This window comes from Lepisma saccharinum, chromosome 11 (assembly GCF_977018435.1).
Source record: "Lepisma saccharinum chromosome 11, izLepSacc3.1, whole genome shotgun sequence".
Classification (NCBI taxonomy): domain Eukaryota; kingdom Metazoa; phylum Arthropoda; class Insecta; order Zygentoma; family Lepismatidae; genus Lepisma; species Lepisma saccharinum.
Window position 1 is genome coordinate 597,159 of NC_139239.1, and position 19,212 is coordinate 616,370.

The window sequence follows — 19,212 nt, forward strand, 5'->3', positions numbered from 1 at the left end:
ATTTGGGGGGTAATGGATGACTTTCTGGCAAGGCATTCAAACGTCAACCTCTTCCTTATAGTACACCAAGATAAACTGCATTTGTGCAGACAAGGCTCTGGCATCTAGAACCACAGCCAGTATAGTCCTTTGTGAGATTGTGTGTTGTCCTCTTGAACTTGATAATCCTCAGAACAAGAGAATTTTTAACCAAAATCGACATATTTAACTACAGCGTGAAATTTAATAAAAAGTGCAACTCATAATAACTATTGACAAGAAGTTTAGCCTGCTCTAAGAAGCTATTGCCTTACAATTAACAGATTTTTCTCAAATGGTTTTCTCAAAGAATAATGTTACATAAAAATAAGCAAATACTCTTTTTAAAGAATAGCGTTTTTTAATTATATGAATGAAATACATGAAAAGAAGGAAAATAAATGGCAAGCTTAAAAATACAGTGGAATCTCAATTTTACATTTTTTCAGGGACAAAGCTGAAAAATCTTAAAATGCGGGAAAATGTAAAATTGAGGAAAAATTTAATGTAAAATTGAGGAAAAATTGAATGTAAAATCCAGGAACGTAAAATAGGGATTTCATTGTATTTGCACCACCCTATAATGGAACTGTAAAATAAAGTTTGTAATAACATGCAATTAAAATTTCCAAAAGCTGATATATTTTCTTAAATAGAAGTACTCGTAGAATACACAAGTTGCTCCCATGATGGGATTGTTGATTGTTGAACACTGACATGCAATTAATTCTGTAATTAGGGTAGACCTGTGGCTAAAGTAATACATCCACATTTACATTCACAACTATGCAATCAATGACAGAAGAAAATGGTTACTCATGAAGGAGGTAAATACATAATGGTAAGCTAGCCTGTACTTTACATATTTCATTTAAGCAAATTAAAACTGACATGCATCATTCATTATTTATGGATTTTTCTTGATGGTACTGATTGGCAAATATCCCAATTCATATGATTTTATAATACAAAAAAAAAAGAAACGTTTAAAATTTCATGTTATAACATTGACATATAAATTTAAATGTTTTCCCATTACCCTGCAGATATTTGATTTGTAATTTTCTGTGTTCATTAAAATGACAAATTATACTAACAGTAATATTAAAAGTCATATCTGAATCAATGTTTTCAATTTTTCCTACCCTAAAACTGGCTTTTTTTAAATGAATAATTACATTCCTATTTTTTATTCTCTCATAACATAGATTTATGCCAAATTGCAGTTTAAAAAATCAATAATATGAAAAGGGATTAGTTTAATTGTATAATTCATATTTTAAACAGTTGCATAATTATGCTAACTACTAATATTGTCAGGAAAAATCAGTTTTTAAAAAATATTGGTCAATGAATGTGTAGTGTAGAACTGGGTTGTAAACAGCTATATTAAAAAGTCAGTATAATCCTTTGTGGTATTGTGTGCTGCCCTCTTGAACTTGATAATCCTTAAAACAAGAGAATAATCAAAATCGACATATTTAACTATAGCATTGTGAATGGTTTTCTTTATTTTGAATATTCCTGCTTGCACATTAAAAGTATTATTAAGAAACTCACTGAATGGGCCCAAAACTTGGTAATGGGAGATGTGTAGAACTCATATAATTTCTTCTTTAGTCTCAAAGGTCTGTGTTTTTTCACTTCAAAGTAGTCCATTGGAAAATGATATGGTTGAACCCCATTATCTTCATCTGCATGAATTTTCCCGTTTTCTTGTACATCTTTGATCATAAAATGTTCTTGGGTTATTAAGGCCTGAAACATGAGACAACATTTAGTGCACATATTTTCATTGAAACATACGAACACCAAAGTCTTCAGTGGTTGGAAGTTTCCAGGGTAGGCTGCCAAGCAAGTAATATGAAAAGTAATTACTTGTTTTGAATAATTCATATTATAAATAGTTCAGTGATTATGCTAACTCCCAATACTGTGAAGTATGAGAGATATAAACACACACACACACACACACACACACACACACACACACACACATATACACATGTGTATACATACATAACTATACAATTAATGACATTGAAAGCTGAAGGAAGGAGGTCAATACACAATGGTAAGTTAGCCTGTACTTTATTTTATTTAAGAATAGCTCTAAGCTAATTTAGTACAGTTATGTGCAGGATGTGTTAATATTTGAGTTATATAAACTGCTAGAGCAACTAAAACTTGTAACAAAAATTCATGCACAAAGCAGGTGAAAGAGCAGTACCTACACATTGCATTGATCTAGAAAGAAGAAAATCAGAAATTTTGAAACATTTTTGAGACTTCTACTCAAGAAAAGCCACACCCAAAAATCACCATTCTTACACAAAATATGTATATGAAAGCATTGTTTACAAAATTCCTTTGCTGATAAATCTATTAGCATCTAATCTAAAAGCTTCTCTATCTTTCCATGAAATTCTAAAATATATAAAAAAAAATATCATTTGTATACTCAATTTCTTCATTGCAGTTTATTTTCTACTGTTTAATTTTGTATACTGCTATAACTTATCATATTTGTAGGGATAAATTTATGTACTTCTAGCTCAATAAACTTGAAGAGTCCTCACTTCAGAATAAGTAACCATAGCACTTTTTGTTCACCCAAACACCAAATGTTTAATTAAATAATTAAAAATGTTGAACAAAATTTACAATAAATATATCTAGCAACGGTAGAAAAATTCTCAAAGCTTGTATCACTTGAATAATATGTTCAGCACAAGGATAAATCTTACAACTGTAGTCTGTCCCAGATAACTGTGGAGCAAGGCCGTGCATAGCGTCAGAGATGCGACGGAAATAAAGTGGCAGTCTTCGTTACTGATGCACCAGCTAAATGCACTCCAACAATCTGCCGTATGGAAATCCAATAGGTCTCCCATTTTATATAGTGGGCAAATCAAAAAGTAAGTTACACCCGAGCCAAGTTCCTGTACTAAAAAAAAATAATCACGCTTAGTGGCAACACTGTCTGGAATGTATTCTCATACCCAAAGCAGCCATGCTGCAGCTGATTTAGTGTGCGAGTAGTCACCATGTGAGTATGGCACGACATATTGAGGTAACGTGCAACATTGAGGTGCACTCTGTCATGTAATTTTTGTGGGCACGAAGGCATAATCGAAAGGAAATCCATCGCAATGCAATGTCACACCCCATGGTCAGGAAATGGTGCCAGATGTTCGAAGAGGAAAGAACAAACGTGAACGACGAACAGTGTGTTGGGTGGCCTGCAACTGTGAACACTATCGACAAAACGGAGAGTGTGAATGCATTATCCTTGCCAACTACCATGTCAAAATTAAAAGAGACTGCAAGTGAGCTGAACATATCCTACAATAGTGTGTCTATGCTGATTCATCACCAGTTGGCTGTATGGTAAACTGTGCTCTCACTAGGTGCCACGATTGTTAACTGATGAGCACAAAAGTCAACTCAATTGAAATTGGGTGGAATTTTTACACACAAGAAATCAAAAAACTGGTCACATGTTTCGAAAAGTGCTTGGAATACTTTAGTGACTATGTCGAAAAAAAGTTAAATGTTCATACCTTTATGTCCAATAATTATTTTCTTCCTAATGTATCTTGTTTGTTTTATACAGGGGGGAGGGAGTGTAACTTTCTTTGTGATTTGTCCTAGTAGCTTTACATTTGTTATCACCACATTTGAGCAGTGCTGCCAACTCAGAACGAATTTGCTTTCCCTTACCAGTGTGATTCCTTTAATCTGTCCACCTCCTGTGTGTTTCATATGTGAGTGGGACAACAGAGCAAGGTCCCAGCACTGGCATCACAAAGATTGGCCAACACGACTAAGGAATATTGAATTCAAAGCATTATGAAGATCTATCTCATGCTTCTTAGCCCCTTCACAATTTGCCAAAGCCTTAAGCGAGGAGGGTGAGTGCTTCAGGTACATTTGTGAGAAGTTCCCAGTCTTAGCAAAACAAAAGTAAAGGAAGACATATTTACAGGCCCAGGTACCAGGAAGCATGGCAATCATTTTGAGATATTACCAAGCTTTTGGGTAATGGAATTACTTCACGGAATTGGGATACAACTTATGCTCTAAGGTCTGTATACACTCACACTTGGAAAATTTCCCCTAGATACTTGGGGACTTAAGTGAAGAGCACGGAGAAAAGTTTCAACAATAACTGCCACCTCTTCGTGTTGCCAGGTGATCCCTTCATATACTCTTGATGATCTCCTTCTGTTACATCTTGCTGGTAAGCATCACTGGAGACAGAGGAGAAGGTGAAGGTGAAGTGAGCTGGGCTACCCATTAGGGTATTATGCTTCTGCAGGGGAATCTTCGACTGTCGGACTTGACCTGCTAATGCCTGCCAACTTGTCACTTGATGACACTGCTCACTACAGTGAGAGGCACCAAACTACATCTAGCATTTCCTAACATCCTTAATTAAACCTAGCTAATCTGGGCAGACAGAGCCAGTGAGTCCCAAACTAGATTCTACTTTTTATTTTACTAAGTTTCCCCCAAAAGAATCAATCCCCCATACCAAAACCCAGTGTCATCTTAAGACACGTTTTTCGAGTAGGCCTCGTCACCAGGAAAGTATCAACTCTGGGCAAGCTCCGGCATCTACTGACCTGTTGGGTGAAAATGAATCAAAGCAGAGCTCCCCCCAAAATAGGCAATAGTTAGGCTGGAACTATGAACTAACCGATCTCTAACTGAAGTGTTCTATGAAACCTGGTGTCTACATTTTTTATTATTTTCAGCAATAATTATTATGTAAGTCAAATTGTTTGTGCAACACAACTGCTTTAGCACCGACTTCTCCCTTTCTTCGTGATTTACAAGGATAATAATGTACTACTACTACTATATGAAAAATAATAACAATAATGCCATTATTATTATTATTATTAATGACACGTTTATTCTGGTACTCCCCCCCCACACACACAGACAAATATTTATGGTTGTGTGTCTGCTAAAATTTCATGCTTTCTTTATTTTCAACATCGCACCCCTAAATTTTATTCTGCACCCCCTCAGAACCTCCAGATGATTAATCCTGGCACCACCACTGCCTCATGGTCAAGTAGGAAAAATACTCAATAAATATCTAATAATATTAACCTATTTTGTCTGCACTCTAATAAAGAAAGCAGCAACAAATTTATCAACATATACCAAAGTAAGTTGTACATGAAAGAAGAATATTTAGATAAGAATTCTCAGTGCATTGCTTCTAGAAAGGGGATAGAACAAGAAAATACATCGGAATCAGGTTTCACAATTACTTGAAAGAAGGGAAGAGAACTCCATAACCTAAGAAATCTTGCTATGAAGTAAATAGAATTAATCAGAGGAAAAGGGTACATTCAATGACAAATGAACAACATTGGGGAAGCTCAACACCCAAGGGTACTCTTGTGTGTGATGCAAAGGTCATTTGTGTTATACAAAGATGAATTACCTTAGCACCTTGTTGACTGGGTGATTTTCGCCTGATGCTTATACCCCTGGGCCATTTCTAAAAGAAATTTTTCATTCACATATAATTTACAAAGAAATTAATAATTAGGACAAAATTCACTTACTGTACAACAATTTATATTAATAACATATATACAAACAAAAATATAGCAAAAATGAAATATGTAAAATTTCCCTGAGATCTTATGACATTTGAATCTGCAGTAGTCACAAAGGGATTATATTTGGAATATTAATTAATATCTGCTTCTACTATAGGTGAACCATGGCTAACTGATTGATAACAGGAGAGTGTTGAACCAGTAGGTACACAGGATTTTTATGAGACTTGAAGGAGGGTGAATATTATTCATTTTCTTGGTAGCTAGTATAATATTTTTTCAATCTTTTCATGTACGAATTTTTAAAAAGAAAATTGAGCTCAAGAGGAGTTTGGGGAATGTTACTGATTTTGGTATATAAATACAGGATGGTGCAAAATAAGTTGATGGATTTGTTTTCTATGCGATTGTTGAAAGAAATGAAATATGTGAACCATCTACATGGCAAATGAAAGCTTTATTCTTCGATATTTTTTCATTAAGGATGGAAAACCATGTTGGTCAAATGACCTACCCCTTCCTGATTGCAAATCTATGCTCTTCTCATGGCATTTTATATGACACCTCTCAGAGTTTTAGGAGTTATTGCATCTCCCTCGTTCCTGATGTTCTCATTCAGTTCCTTGATGGTTTGCAGGCTGTTTTGTTTCTTTACAGAACCACTTAATTGAAAATGTGGTTCTTTGTTCATTAACAAATTTGCAAGAAAGTTTTCCTCATCTCTGGGATTAAGGGCTTGAACTAATTTAATTTTATACGGAAAAAGTGCAAGTCTTGCTCAAAAATTAACGACAGATCTCCAGCTCCGACGAGCGCCTTCTGGTGAATGTTTGAGATTGAATTTGAACACTGCCGACACGTTCAATGTTTTGAACTGATCGACCACTATGAGGTGTTCTGGTATGTATCCTACAGCTTCTGTCTTCACACTTTTTAACTAGACTGACAATTGTGTTTAGGCCCAGCCTTACGTGGGTGCAGGGCCTGGAACATACAATATATGCAGGACCTATAACCAAAATTTTTCAGAGATCTGAAAAACACTGAGATTTTTGGTCCTTAGTATGAAGTACAAGTGTCCTACATAATCACAATATTAACATTATTACAATTAATAAACAATTAATTTACATATTTTGTGTAACGGCCTAAGAACAAAAAGAAGACCATGTTTAAGATTAAAACCGAGAATTATGGGAGGCTAATAAGTTTCTAAATTAGTACTATTTTCATTTCCGATGTTCCACTGGTGTGACGTCCATTATACATCATTAAAAAAACTGAGAATGTTCAATATAAAACTATTATTTTACCTATCAAAGTGGCAACTTTTAATCATATCCAATAATGTAGTGAATTTACAATTTGTTTCAAATGAAATAATATTTTCACTTCATAATTTCATTCTACAATTAAACTAATAGTGCATATGAACTATTATTGAGTGAAATATTTTAACACTGTTATATCGTTTTTATAATTTGGGATATTTTTAAGTAAGTCAAAACAATCCATGAAGTCAGGAAAATACCTTTAGTTGCTTAATACGAACCACCAGCATCCTACAAACTCGTAATAAGCTTCACACAAACAATTATCTGGTGCAGGGCCTCAGGTGAGTGCCCTAGTTTCCCCTCCCTAGGACCAGGACTGATTGTGTTCCTAGTCTGTGCCATGCAATCATTATAAAATCATCTACGTGCTAGTTGTTTTAAAGCTATCAACTGATTATTTTCTAAGAATATTGTCACAATTTTGGTTTGCTGAGCATAGTTAAATTCCCATATCTTACATAAAAGAAAAACAGAAATGAAAAATTGTTAGTAGAGGCATCCACATTCAGTTTCTTATGGATACAAGAAAAATGAAATAACATGCTGTAATGTTCATTTTGACTTTTTTTGAAAGGTGAGAGATACATTTTCCTATAATATTTTGTCGTGAAATGATGCGAAATGAACTTCAAAATGAGAAATAAACTCTTAAACCCGATTGATTGATTGATTGATTTGTTGTTTTAAGTCCACTTTATGCACAGTAAGGCTAATCGGGACTGGACCTACAGTTTAATGTGGGATCCGAACCACTTGTGCCTCCACCGGGTATCGACGACTTCTTATTAAACACGAAATTTGGAGTTTATTTACCAATGTGACACTTCCTGAAGTTTGAAATATCCTGCAAGTTGTGATAATCATGGAATATTGATTAATTATGCTGTAAATGTTTGAGATGCAAAAGTGGACTCCTTTACATAGGAATAAACTTGACATTATGACTTGATCGATTGATTTAGCATTTTAAGTCCACTTTATACACAATAAGGCTAATCGGGACTGGACCTACAGTTTAAAGTGGAATGCGAACCACTATGTGCCTCCACCTTGAACCTGGGACCCCTTGATTACAAGGTGACGACACTACCACTGCACCATCAGAGAGACCCTTTGATATTCTGACAACTACATAAACATACCATTAGAAGGGAAAAGTTTATACTGTGTAACACTTAGGTTGGGTCAATGGTGGTTGCCAACATTTTCCCAACCATGGAAAAGTGAGTCAAAATCAGTTTTAAAGACAACTTTTCATGCTAAGACAACTTTCATGAGTATGCTTTAAATTCTAGCGTATAAAATAAGTGACATGTAACAGTGTTCCTTTTTGAATATTTCAGTCACAGCACATACTGGAAATATATTTTTTTAAATGAAAGTATAAGCTATTTTTAACTTGCAGTCACTCATCAGTCCTTTGTCAGCTGCCATGGATGAAAGATGTGTTGGGAATTGCTTACTGTTTGTCTCTTTAGCTGTAGTAGAACAAGAACATTCTCACAGGTATTCTTATGAAAGTGGTTAAGCAATGTTGTGTGCAGACTAAATTCCATGGAAAGTGGAAAACTAAGTAAACTCTAGAAGGTTTTTGTAACACTTGAAGGTATGGTGCCTTGAAAACAATGATGCCATGTGACTGAGAAAGTGCTGGATTTGTTTTTATTTTCATAAATAATTTGTAGTATTTTTTTACATTTGGCCTCAATAAATTATGTATATATCAGAACACAAACCTATCATTAGCTTTCAGTATGTTGGTCCAACGTAAAACCATATGTTGGCCCAACATAAAACCACACGTTGGCCCAGTGTAAAAACAATGCATTGGGCCAACGTTCGAACCACGGCCAAAATTACCATTGCCCAATAGTATATTCTTGCATTTTGCCAACCATTTTCAGTACAGTTGGCCCAAAGTTTGGCCAACCACTTTTGGTTACTTGGGAAATGTGCCTAGTTTTTGTACCGAAATCTTGATCCGTTATTCACCATAAATATGTGGCTCTAATTAAATTAGTAATAACGTAGATAGATTTATAAAAAAAAAAAAGAAACACCAGCTTATTTTGCACCACCCTGTAGACATATAAATATTAAGTAATGCAAGAACTTCTAGGATATTTCAGAAGCATTGTCACTGTAACTACATATAATACAAATAAATAATACATGCATAGACTTTGAGTAAATGTTTATGCTAGTAATGCAATTAATACGAAATGCATTGTTCATTTCTCTATCTGTTTATTTCTAGTAATTTCACATTTCATGTACTTGTGCATGCAGTTTCAAATGCTTATAATTCATACAAAAAAAGCACTATTATACATTAGCAACCAATTGACTACAATGTTTTTACAGTCTTAATAAGCAGCAATACCATTCTTCAAACAGCAGAACACGAATCAGTAAATTGCTCAACATGCAAGCCTATATATAGCAAAAGCTCATTTTATAAGCCATAAATTAATGATTATATTGACTTTTCTACATACAAGTAGGTGTATAACTTAGCTTATCATTTGTATGCAAAATGTACTTTCTGTCAGAGAAAGCTATTGAAGGCACAAAAAAAAAGAAGTACTGTACCTTCAGAATTACCACCTGATACACTATTCTAAGTGAAGGAGCACTGACATTATAACTTTCCTTTAATGCATTTCATACTTTGATCCCATTTGATCAGAAATTTCAAACACATTAAAGCAATTAGGTCCACCCAGTCCCAATGCACACAAGTGGGATTTTTATGCAGCAAGTTTGCCGCAAACTCAAGCTTGCATACAGCTTTACACATATTGGAACAAGATTTTTCCCACTCATTTGCAATGCTCTGAAAGAACCAGTGGAAGCGAAGTGCAAGTACAGGTTCAGAGCAAACTAACTGCACCATGTGAACTGGGACTTAAGTGGATATTGCATCAAGTTTGAAACATCAACATCCCTAAACCTTAGAATTAATAATCATTTTCTCCCACCCATACCAACAAACCTCCATCAACAATTGAGAGATAACAATCCTTATTGAATTGAGTTAAACTGTAGGCTACATTGGAATTACACAGATCCAATATTTCCTCTATTTCAACCTTACTTATTACCGCCCTTCCCAACCCACACAAATAAAGGATCTGTGTAACTCTAATGTATCCTACAGTATAATTCAATTCAACTACAAGATTAATCAATCCTGATTCATTGTCAAGTGTTATATTCAGGTATTCGATTAATACTTTAATAAGAAAAAAAAACTTGCCCCACATTTCGTGAACTCAATATTTCCAGCCATGTCCCTCCATAAGATGTCCTGGGGCTCACCAGTCTCTCACCAACTGATACCTGGAGGGTAAAGGTAGCCTAGTTCTGATGATAACACTTCCAGTGAGGCCGAGATCGAGAATGCATGGAGCTCTATCCTTCACACCCTTAATATCTCTGAATTGCATGGTGGAATGCACAAGGAAAAGTTTAATCTTTTCAATGTTTCTTGTGTTACAGAAGCAATAGTGAGAAAATAACACAAAAACATACAATACTGATAAGTGTATTGTATTTATAAAATTCAGAATCATATGTTTTAAGTCTGGGTTTATCTTTGCAGAATTTTGGGACACAAAATGAGGTTCGTCCAGGATTTAGCATGGACCCTTTTGCATTCAGCTATTTCCACTAGAGTGTTTAACCCTTTATAGAATTAATTACTAGAATGAACATTGATGCTTCGAAGTTGGGCCTGGCCAACTAGATCACAAGCAACTAATTTCAAAATTTCAAAGTTCAAATCCTGATAAATTTATAATGTGCATGAAACAATACTTTTTTGTTCAAGGAAGCTTGGATAGGCCATACGTCCCCTCTCCGGGGATAGCTACACCCTGACAAGAAAATCACAATTCAATGAATTTTTGCTCTTAATATGCAATTTACTCATGATATTTATGTATTATTTTAAATGATTCTGCCAGTTCTTCCAAAAATTTCTCCACTACCCTAATCCTCAGTCACCTTTTCCTGGCATGGTTCCTGATACACTGCATCTTTCAGATTATTCTTCCTCTTGCATTCAAAAGTTTTTTCAGTAATCTTTATAATAACTAGTAAAAATTAAAGAGATGTTTATGATTGCCCAAAATAATATTTAATACACTCCCGTCTACAGGTCTCCTACTCCAAGAACACACACGTGAGGAAACAACAGACAATGAACTGATGCTAAACGTAGTTGAATTTCGGTCATAAAGGAACATGTAGCTTCGAAGCTGGAAAAAGGTTAGACTTGGTCCCATCCTATGACCTGCTATATCTCTCAGATAGATTGTTCTGTGAAGGACACTTATAAATATGCATAGATTCAATGGTATTTGGATTAATGAACGTTGCAATTTTTCACGTCTACGGAGAAAAATCCATGCAGAATTCCCAGAGCCAATAATTCACACAGAATTTCCAATGAGTAGCCACCTTGTCATAGTGCTTCCTTCCAAATACATGTACTCAATTTCTAACCCACACCAATTCATTACATACCTCCGGGATTTTATTCCCTCACCAGCATTACATATTCACCACTCATAGTGGAATCTATGCACATGAAAGAACAGAACGTTTCATACTCCTGCAATGCTACCCACATGTCTACACAGATCCTACACGTCATTGTAAATCTTCCTACCCTTGTCCGGTGGATGTTTCTTATCTCCTTTCTTTTTTTTTGTTTATACAATGAACCTAGCATATATTATAATACATTTTGTATTAGATTTGTGTGTAACGTAGAGAGGACAGGTGAAAAGTGACCAATGAAAAGTAACCCCTCCTCTCTTCACCACACAAATAATATACTAATGTACGAATTTCTACTTGTAAGTGTTTGTATGATTTTTTTATATCCTTTATGTGTATGAAGCAGAGGTTTATGTATGTATGCATGTATAATAAAATTCAACTTTATCCAGGACTTCTATTATGCTGGTACGAAGTACACAATAAAAACAAAAGCATTGAGTATCTACCTCAACATCAGCAGCTTCATTACGAAGTCCAAAATCTCCTAGAGGGTCACTAGAACTTTTCTTTTCATCAAAACTTTCATCATTATCTTCTAGCCCGAGCAAATGTTCTTCCTCTGTCTGTGGCATTAACTGCAATTCTTCTTTAGATTTGAATTCCAACTGAATAACGTAGAGAGGACAGATTAGGCCAAGCATCACCTGGAAATACAAAACAGTTTCTTGAATTCTATTGTTTGTTATTATCACAAAAAAAGCAATAACGAAATTTTTTTATAACCCTGTGCTATTTACAGCTATGAGGAAATATTAGAAACAAACTGATGAAAATTGACTTTTTATATCAAAATTTTTAAAAATATGCATTCTTAATCAACCCATTGAAAGATACACATCCAACATAGTCATAACACTTTTTTACAAAAAAAAAAGGTTAATGTACTGTAAATAAATACAATAATGGCAAAGTGTCAGTTTTGAAACATTTGAAATTTCTCTGAAATTATGGAACTTATGTTTATGACTTAAAATGAAATTGATAACTCGCCACAATCTTTGTACTAATTTTGAATCTTTTAAGTGAAAAAGAAAGGGACTACTTCATAGTATGTTCAGAGATAATATAACGGAGACCACACCTCACAAGTTTGGTCACAGTAGCTACTCACATTACATAACTCAGTGTAAATTGGAAAGAAGTGCATCCAAAAGTAAAGGGAAAATCCTATATGTATTGTTATGAAAGACATGACAAATAGTTTACTTTAACCCTTAACTTGTGAGGTGCTTATACTGGGACATACTTTGTCAGACCGCTCTGAATTTTTTCACCCCTGCCTCAACACAAATTACCAATTTAACTTTCTGATATTGAATAATAATACATTATGGGTATTACTGACTGATTTGACAGCAATTAGTGCCAGAACGTAAGTTATATAGCTACTATATTCAATAGTTTATTCATCTACAAAATATTAGCATAAATGTAAACATATTCATTTAACTTGTACTGTCAAAAATATACATAAAAAATAACCTTTTATGTTATATTTAGCAACTAGTAAGTGCAATTTAACTACAGGAAACAAAAAATGTTCAAAAATATTTTTAGTTTTTCATTTTCACAACACTTCAAAAACAGTATATTTTATAGCGTGCAAGGAAACAAATATGAAGAATGGCTCACGTTTTGTGCATCATTTCTTGAATAGAGTACAACATTGACTTACCAGAACTTGTGGCATGCAACAGTAAAATTGTTCAGAGATAATATAACGGAGACCACACCTCACAAGTTTAGATTAATTTTACGCCGATACGTCAGTCAAAATTGTCGAGTTTTCTACAAAATTTTACATTGATTGCGCATCACTCACCATAACGCTCCTTGTGAGGTACGTCAGGCAGACCGCACTTGGCAATAAACAAAGCTTCACTCCTTGCAAGCAATAAGCTGGTGCTGTGAGGAGGGCCAAGTATACTATTGTGTAAGGTAGACGGAGGGTGGTAACACTAGCTTGAACGAAAGGCGGTAATCTGAAACTTCCAGAACCTCAAGTGGTCTGTGAAACCGCACGTCACAAGTTCAGGGTTAATCCTAACATACAAATCTGTGTGAAAATTACCAGTGCTACTTGATGACTAACTTTTTGACGAGTTCCCCAAATTTCCATGTGAACATACTACATGCAATGTAGAGACCAGAATTTTGATATTACTCTAGTCTTATAAACTACAAAAACAAACTGCATTTGCTGTGAAATGTAAAGTTGGTATTAAACATTGGTAAGGTTTTAATTTTAAATGTGCTTTACTTAGGTACTCTATTGATGTTGGCTGATATAGGCATATTGGTGTATTGCTTTACTGATAAATTTGCCTCCCAGCAGTAGAAGCCTCTATGAAGCTATTTTCCGATGCAAGCCTCAGCAACTGGGTGGGTCGCAGGTGGTAGATAGCGAATGGCCACCAGATATGGTGGTTAGCTGGGAATAAGGCAATGCCAAATAAACAGTCCCGGACCGAGGCAACAATGCAACCAGAGTCTGGGGAGGATGGTCTTTGGCAGGTCCATCCTCAATAAAAACCCAGAAAAGCTCGATGACAGCATTGTGACATGGCGAGGAACTGCCGCCATTAAATAAGCACTGCCCCTACTGCCTTGTAGGGAGGGGAGGGATCTCCAAAGGCTAAGGGAAGGAACCCTAACAGAAAACCGGCCAACGGCTCTAGAGATGAAAAAGACGGTAGAGTCCCAACATCCTAAGAGGCGGAAGATCCACAACCCCACTGCCTTGTGGTAAGGGGTTTGACCCGAAGGCTATGGGAGCAAACCCAGAAAGAAAACCAAGCAAGGGCAGAGGCTTAAAGGGAGCACTCCTCCCACTGCCCTAGCTTCATCGTAGGGCTAATAACCCACATGAAGTGAAATAATACATATTCAGAGAAACTCAGGAATAGAAGCCGAACAGAGTAAACAACGACGACAATGCAAGGTAAAATGGACTATGAAATTTGGAACCTGGAACATCACCTCCCTCTCAGGAAAGGAAGTGGAGATTGTAAAGGAAACGGAGAAATACAAACTAGAAATATTAGGAATTAGTGAAGTCAAAAAGAAAGGATCAGGAGAGGTAGACATGGAAAATGGACATGTTCTCAGGTATTCAGGAATAGAAAGAAGGAGTAGAGCAAAAGAAGGTGTGGGAATTATTATTAGCGAAAGATTGAACAGTAGAGTAACTGACTGGAAAGCAGTTAACTCTAGGATAATAAGACTGAACTTGGAATTGGAATTAAACCGTAGGATTCCCATTGTACAAGTATATGCTCCTACAGAGGATCTAGAAAAATAACTGTATTACAACTCCCTCCAACAAACATTAGATGAGGCTAGAAATTCAACGAAAACAATAATCATAAAAGGAGATTGGAATGCTAGAGTGGGGAATGAAATTAGGTGAGGACATGGAAGTTTGGGAAGATATGGTGCTGAAAAGACCCGAAACAGCAACGGAGATAAAATGCTTGAGTTTTGTATTGATAACGAGTTCCGCATCGGAAACTCCTTCTTCCCTCATAAAATAATACATCAAATTACATTCGAAGCAATCAGCAGAGGAGTACGGAGTACAATAGATAACTGCGTATATACAAAAAAAAAAAAAAAAACACCCACTATGATGTAATGGATGTAACAGTTTTTCGCAGCGCTGAAATTAGTACTCAACATAGATTACTAGTAATGATGACCCAATTCAAACCACTACCAGCACCAACTAAGATAAACCTTCCCAAACTCAAAATATCAACATTAGAGAACCAAAATAAAAGAAAGAAATTTCAGAGGAAACTGAAAGAAAAATTTAGAGAAAAAGAACAAAACAATAGACAAGAATGGAACGTGGAAAATAAATGGAAAGTAATGAAAGAAAGCCTCATTGAAGTTGCAAGAGAAATATGTGGAATAGTAAAGATAACAAATAAAACGAAACAGACAAGATGGTGGAACGACAATGTGAAAGAAAAAGTTGCAATTAAAAAGAAAGCATGGCAAAAATACATGGAGGACAAAGAAGCACATATAGAGGCAAGAGATATAGCAAAATAGATAGTGAGAACAGCGAAGAAGGAAACCTGGGAACAATTTGGAAAGGAAGTATAAGAAAATCATAAAAAGAATCCAAGAAAATTTTTGCATGTGTTGAAAAACTTGAAAGGAAAACGAGGAAAGAAAATAAGGAATATCAAAAACAAGAATGACGAGGTGAAAACCAATATGAAGGAAATTTTATATACTTGGAGTGAATATTATGTGGAAACCTTTAGAGGAGAAGGGGAATTGTAGGAGGAAAGACCCATGAGTGAAGAAAACGAGAACGTGGAAGCTGAGGAAGAAATTTAACTAAAAGAAGTACAAGAGGCAATTAAATCCTTAAAAACTGGTAAAGCACCCGACTGGGATAATAACCATCCACAATTTATAAAATATGGAGGAAAAGAAATAGAAAAATGGATATGGGATTTATATAGACTAATCTGGGCAACAGGGAGGATACCAAAAGATTGGGAATATAATAATCCCTATACATAAGATATATGCTCAAATTATAGAGCAATATGCTTAGCACCAGTGGCCAAGAAACTATATTCACACATTATAGATAAAGATTAAGGCAACAAGTGGAACACAAATTGGAAGAAGAGCAAGCAGGCTTCACGCCTCATCGCCAAACTCAAGATCTAATCTTCTCCCTCAGGAACACAATAGAGAAGATATTAAGCAGAGGGGGAGAACTATTTACCTAAAGTCTGCCTTCGACAGAGTACCAAGAGGACAAATATGGAAGGCCCTTGATCAGTTCCAAGTTACATAATCAATGTAAACGAGACTAAAGTCATGCATTTTACTAAACAAGAACCAACGAAGATGGGCATTCATTGGAATAATAAGGCCTTAGAACAAGTAGAACAGTTCAAATATTTAGGATGGGAAAATGGACTCTGAAATTAACCACAGAATTCAGAAAGTAAATAATCTGTACTATAATATTAGTAACACAATTATAGGCAAAAAAGGAGATTAGTAAAGAAACAAAAATGAAAATATATAAAACATCTCCCTACGCTATTATATGGATCAGAAAGTTGGATAATGCAAACCAAATCGGAGAGCAGACTTACTGCTACAGAAATGAAATTCTTAAGAAAAACAGTAGGAAAGACAAGGTACGAAACACAATATTAAGAATAGAATGCTTGAATCAGGAACCATTGATTGAAACCATCGAGAAGAGGGAATTAGGCTGGCTGGGACATCTCATTAGGTTGAAGGAAGAGAGAAAGGCGGCAGACTTTTATGATGCAGGTATACAGAAGTTGGTCCCACGCTTTGACAAGTGCCTGAATTCCGGCAGCAATTATGTTGACAAGTAACTGGACAAGTGCTGTATCTGTGGCAATAAATCATTGAATGAAATAATGTTTCCTTTTTGTGCACAACCCCAGGGAAACTTACTTTCTGGATGCGCCTAGTAGTACAAAAATCTTCCATTCCATTAGACATTTTAATCAATATAAAACATGCCTGGGATCCACATCTCCATAAAAGCATGTCAGCCAATATAACACCCATATCCAGAGGGAACCAATCACAGGACAGATTTTAATCTCCAACTCGCCATCCACACATATTTAATCTCACACTTTGTATGCAATTAACATTGCCTGATGAAATGTATGCTCTTGAAAAGTTGGATGTTTACACAGACTTAACCTGACAGGTAGGGATGTGACGAAGCTGAAAATTTACCGATGCCGATGTACTCACCAATAATTTTTGGAACCGATGCCCATATTTAACCGATTCCGATACATAAGATTATTAAACAGAAATGGAATGTTATTTTCAGCATGTCAAAAATAAATTTGCTATGTACATTTCTATTGCATATCATACGTATATACATATATATTCTCAAGAGATGCGAATGTACATTTGCATCTACAAAATATTATGTGAACCTTTAAGAAGAACATGGATTCTCAAGAGATTTAACATTAGTACACAAGCAGTATGCACAATGAATTCCTGTTCTGCCAGATTCAACTTCAGAAACACGAGATTTGGAAGCACTTCAGGAAGTAACCTACTTCTTCTATTATCGCATATCTTCTCAGCAACACTGAACACTCAATCACTGAATACTGATGCAGCAGGTATCCCCAAGTATTTTCTCAGCACTTGCTTCAGGTTTGAATATTCATTTTTGAATTTCCAATACAACACCAGATCCTGGTTCAGCAATGTAATGTTTCATTTCCGATTTATAGTTGATCCTCTGAATGAGAATTTGCAATAATTTTATTACAAAAAGTTTACAATAATGACGATTCATAACCAAATTATCAATAAATCTTACAAAACTAAAGTATAAAACTTATTAGAAGGTAAAACTCTAGTATAATCTGTACCGGTTTAAATATCGGATTTTTGCCGATGCAGATGTGTCAATTTCTGCCGATTTTCATACATCTGTAATCGGCTTCGGCACATCCCTACTGACAGGTAATTCAAGAACAATTGTTTCAATCATGTACCCAGGAAAGCTACAATTCATGTAATTTTATTTCTCTTCCTCAAACAGTTTTTTCAAGAAAATTGACTCCTTATGTGTGGAATTTTCTGAACAAGTCACTACTGGAAAATGTAGACTTTTTAGCAGAATTCCATTGAACAAAATTACCTGAAGTAAAACACCAGTATTTCCTATATTATTTTTTATCAAACTGCTTTCAAATTTCACAACAAATGCAAATAATACAATGATACACAAATGCAATTATACAATAATACAAAAATTCATAGCATGTCGGCATGTATGTACTTCAGGTTTATGTAGAATAAATATTTCTAGTGTGGAAGTCTTTGAAACAAGTGCAAGCAAGAAGAAATAAAAAGCAAGCTTAATTCAGGAAATGCATGTTACTTTTCTCTTCAAAAACTTTTGTCTTCTCGTATAATATCTAAGAAACTAGAAGTTAAAATATACAAAACAGTAATTTTGCCTGTAGTATTATATGGATGCGAAACTTGGTCCCTTACATTGAAAACAATGTATTTGAAAATAAAATCCGTAGAAAAATATTTGGACCTAAAAGGGATGAGGAGACAGGTGAGTAGAGAAGGTTACATAATTTAGAACTACATAATTTGCATTCATGTCCAGATATTATTAGAAAGATTAAATCATGAAGACTTAGGTGGGCAGGCCATGTGGCACAAATGGGAGAGGAAAGGTTAAGTTTACAGGATTCTTGTTGGGCAACCTGATGGTAAGAGACCAGTAGGGAGGCAAAGACGAAGATGGACCTAAAGGAAATCGTAGGGATGGAAAAAAGGTTGCTCAGGATAGGGACAGATGGAAGGTCTGTGTTGCTGCAGCCATAAACCTTCGGGTTTAAGAAGGCTAGAGAGGTAGTTGGTTAGTTAATTAATTAATTAGCAAGCAACTCAATTTCTGTGTCACATAAACTTTGATTTTGATCCATATTTTGGTTTTCTATTACACACAAGCTATATCACATGAGAGCAGACAAAGTTTCTTATATCTAACTTAATATTCGCTTTCTTCATCATCTTCTTCTTCTTCTTCTTTTTCTGCTGTTTTCTTTTTACTAGAGCTAATACAATCTCACAAAATATAATATTAAGTTCCCAACATCTGCAGTCAAATCTAGTCAAAGCAAACACAAGGCACC

General features: G+C 35.2%; 1 protein-coding gene across 3 annotated transcripts in view; it reads right to left on the bottom strand.

The window, feature by feature from the left end:
• Positions 1–19,212, bottom strand: part of Trpm (transient receptor potential cation channel, subfamily M) — a 587,782-nt gene that overhangs the window by 8,755 nt on the left and 559,815 nt on the right. For 2 of the 3 annotated variants that reach the window (XM_083130634.1, XM_083130636.1), the window contains 3 exons: positions 11,953–12,150; positions 5,483–5,539; positions 1,579–1,776 (listed from right to left, as the gene is read on the bottom strand). In XM_083130634.1, coding sequence (XP_082986760.1) covers positions 1,579–1,776; positions 5,483–5,539; positions 11,953–12,150 — 453 coding nt within the window. The remainder of the gene's footprint in view (positions 1–1,578; positions 1,777–5,482; positions 5,540–11,952; positions 12,151–19,212) is intronic. The other variant, XM_083130635.1, reaches the window with a different exon arrangement.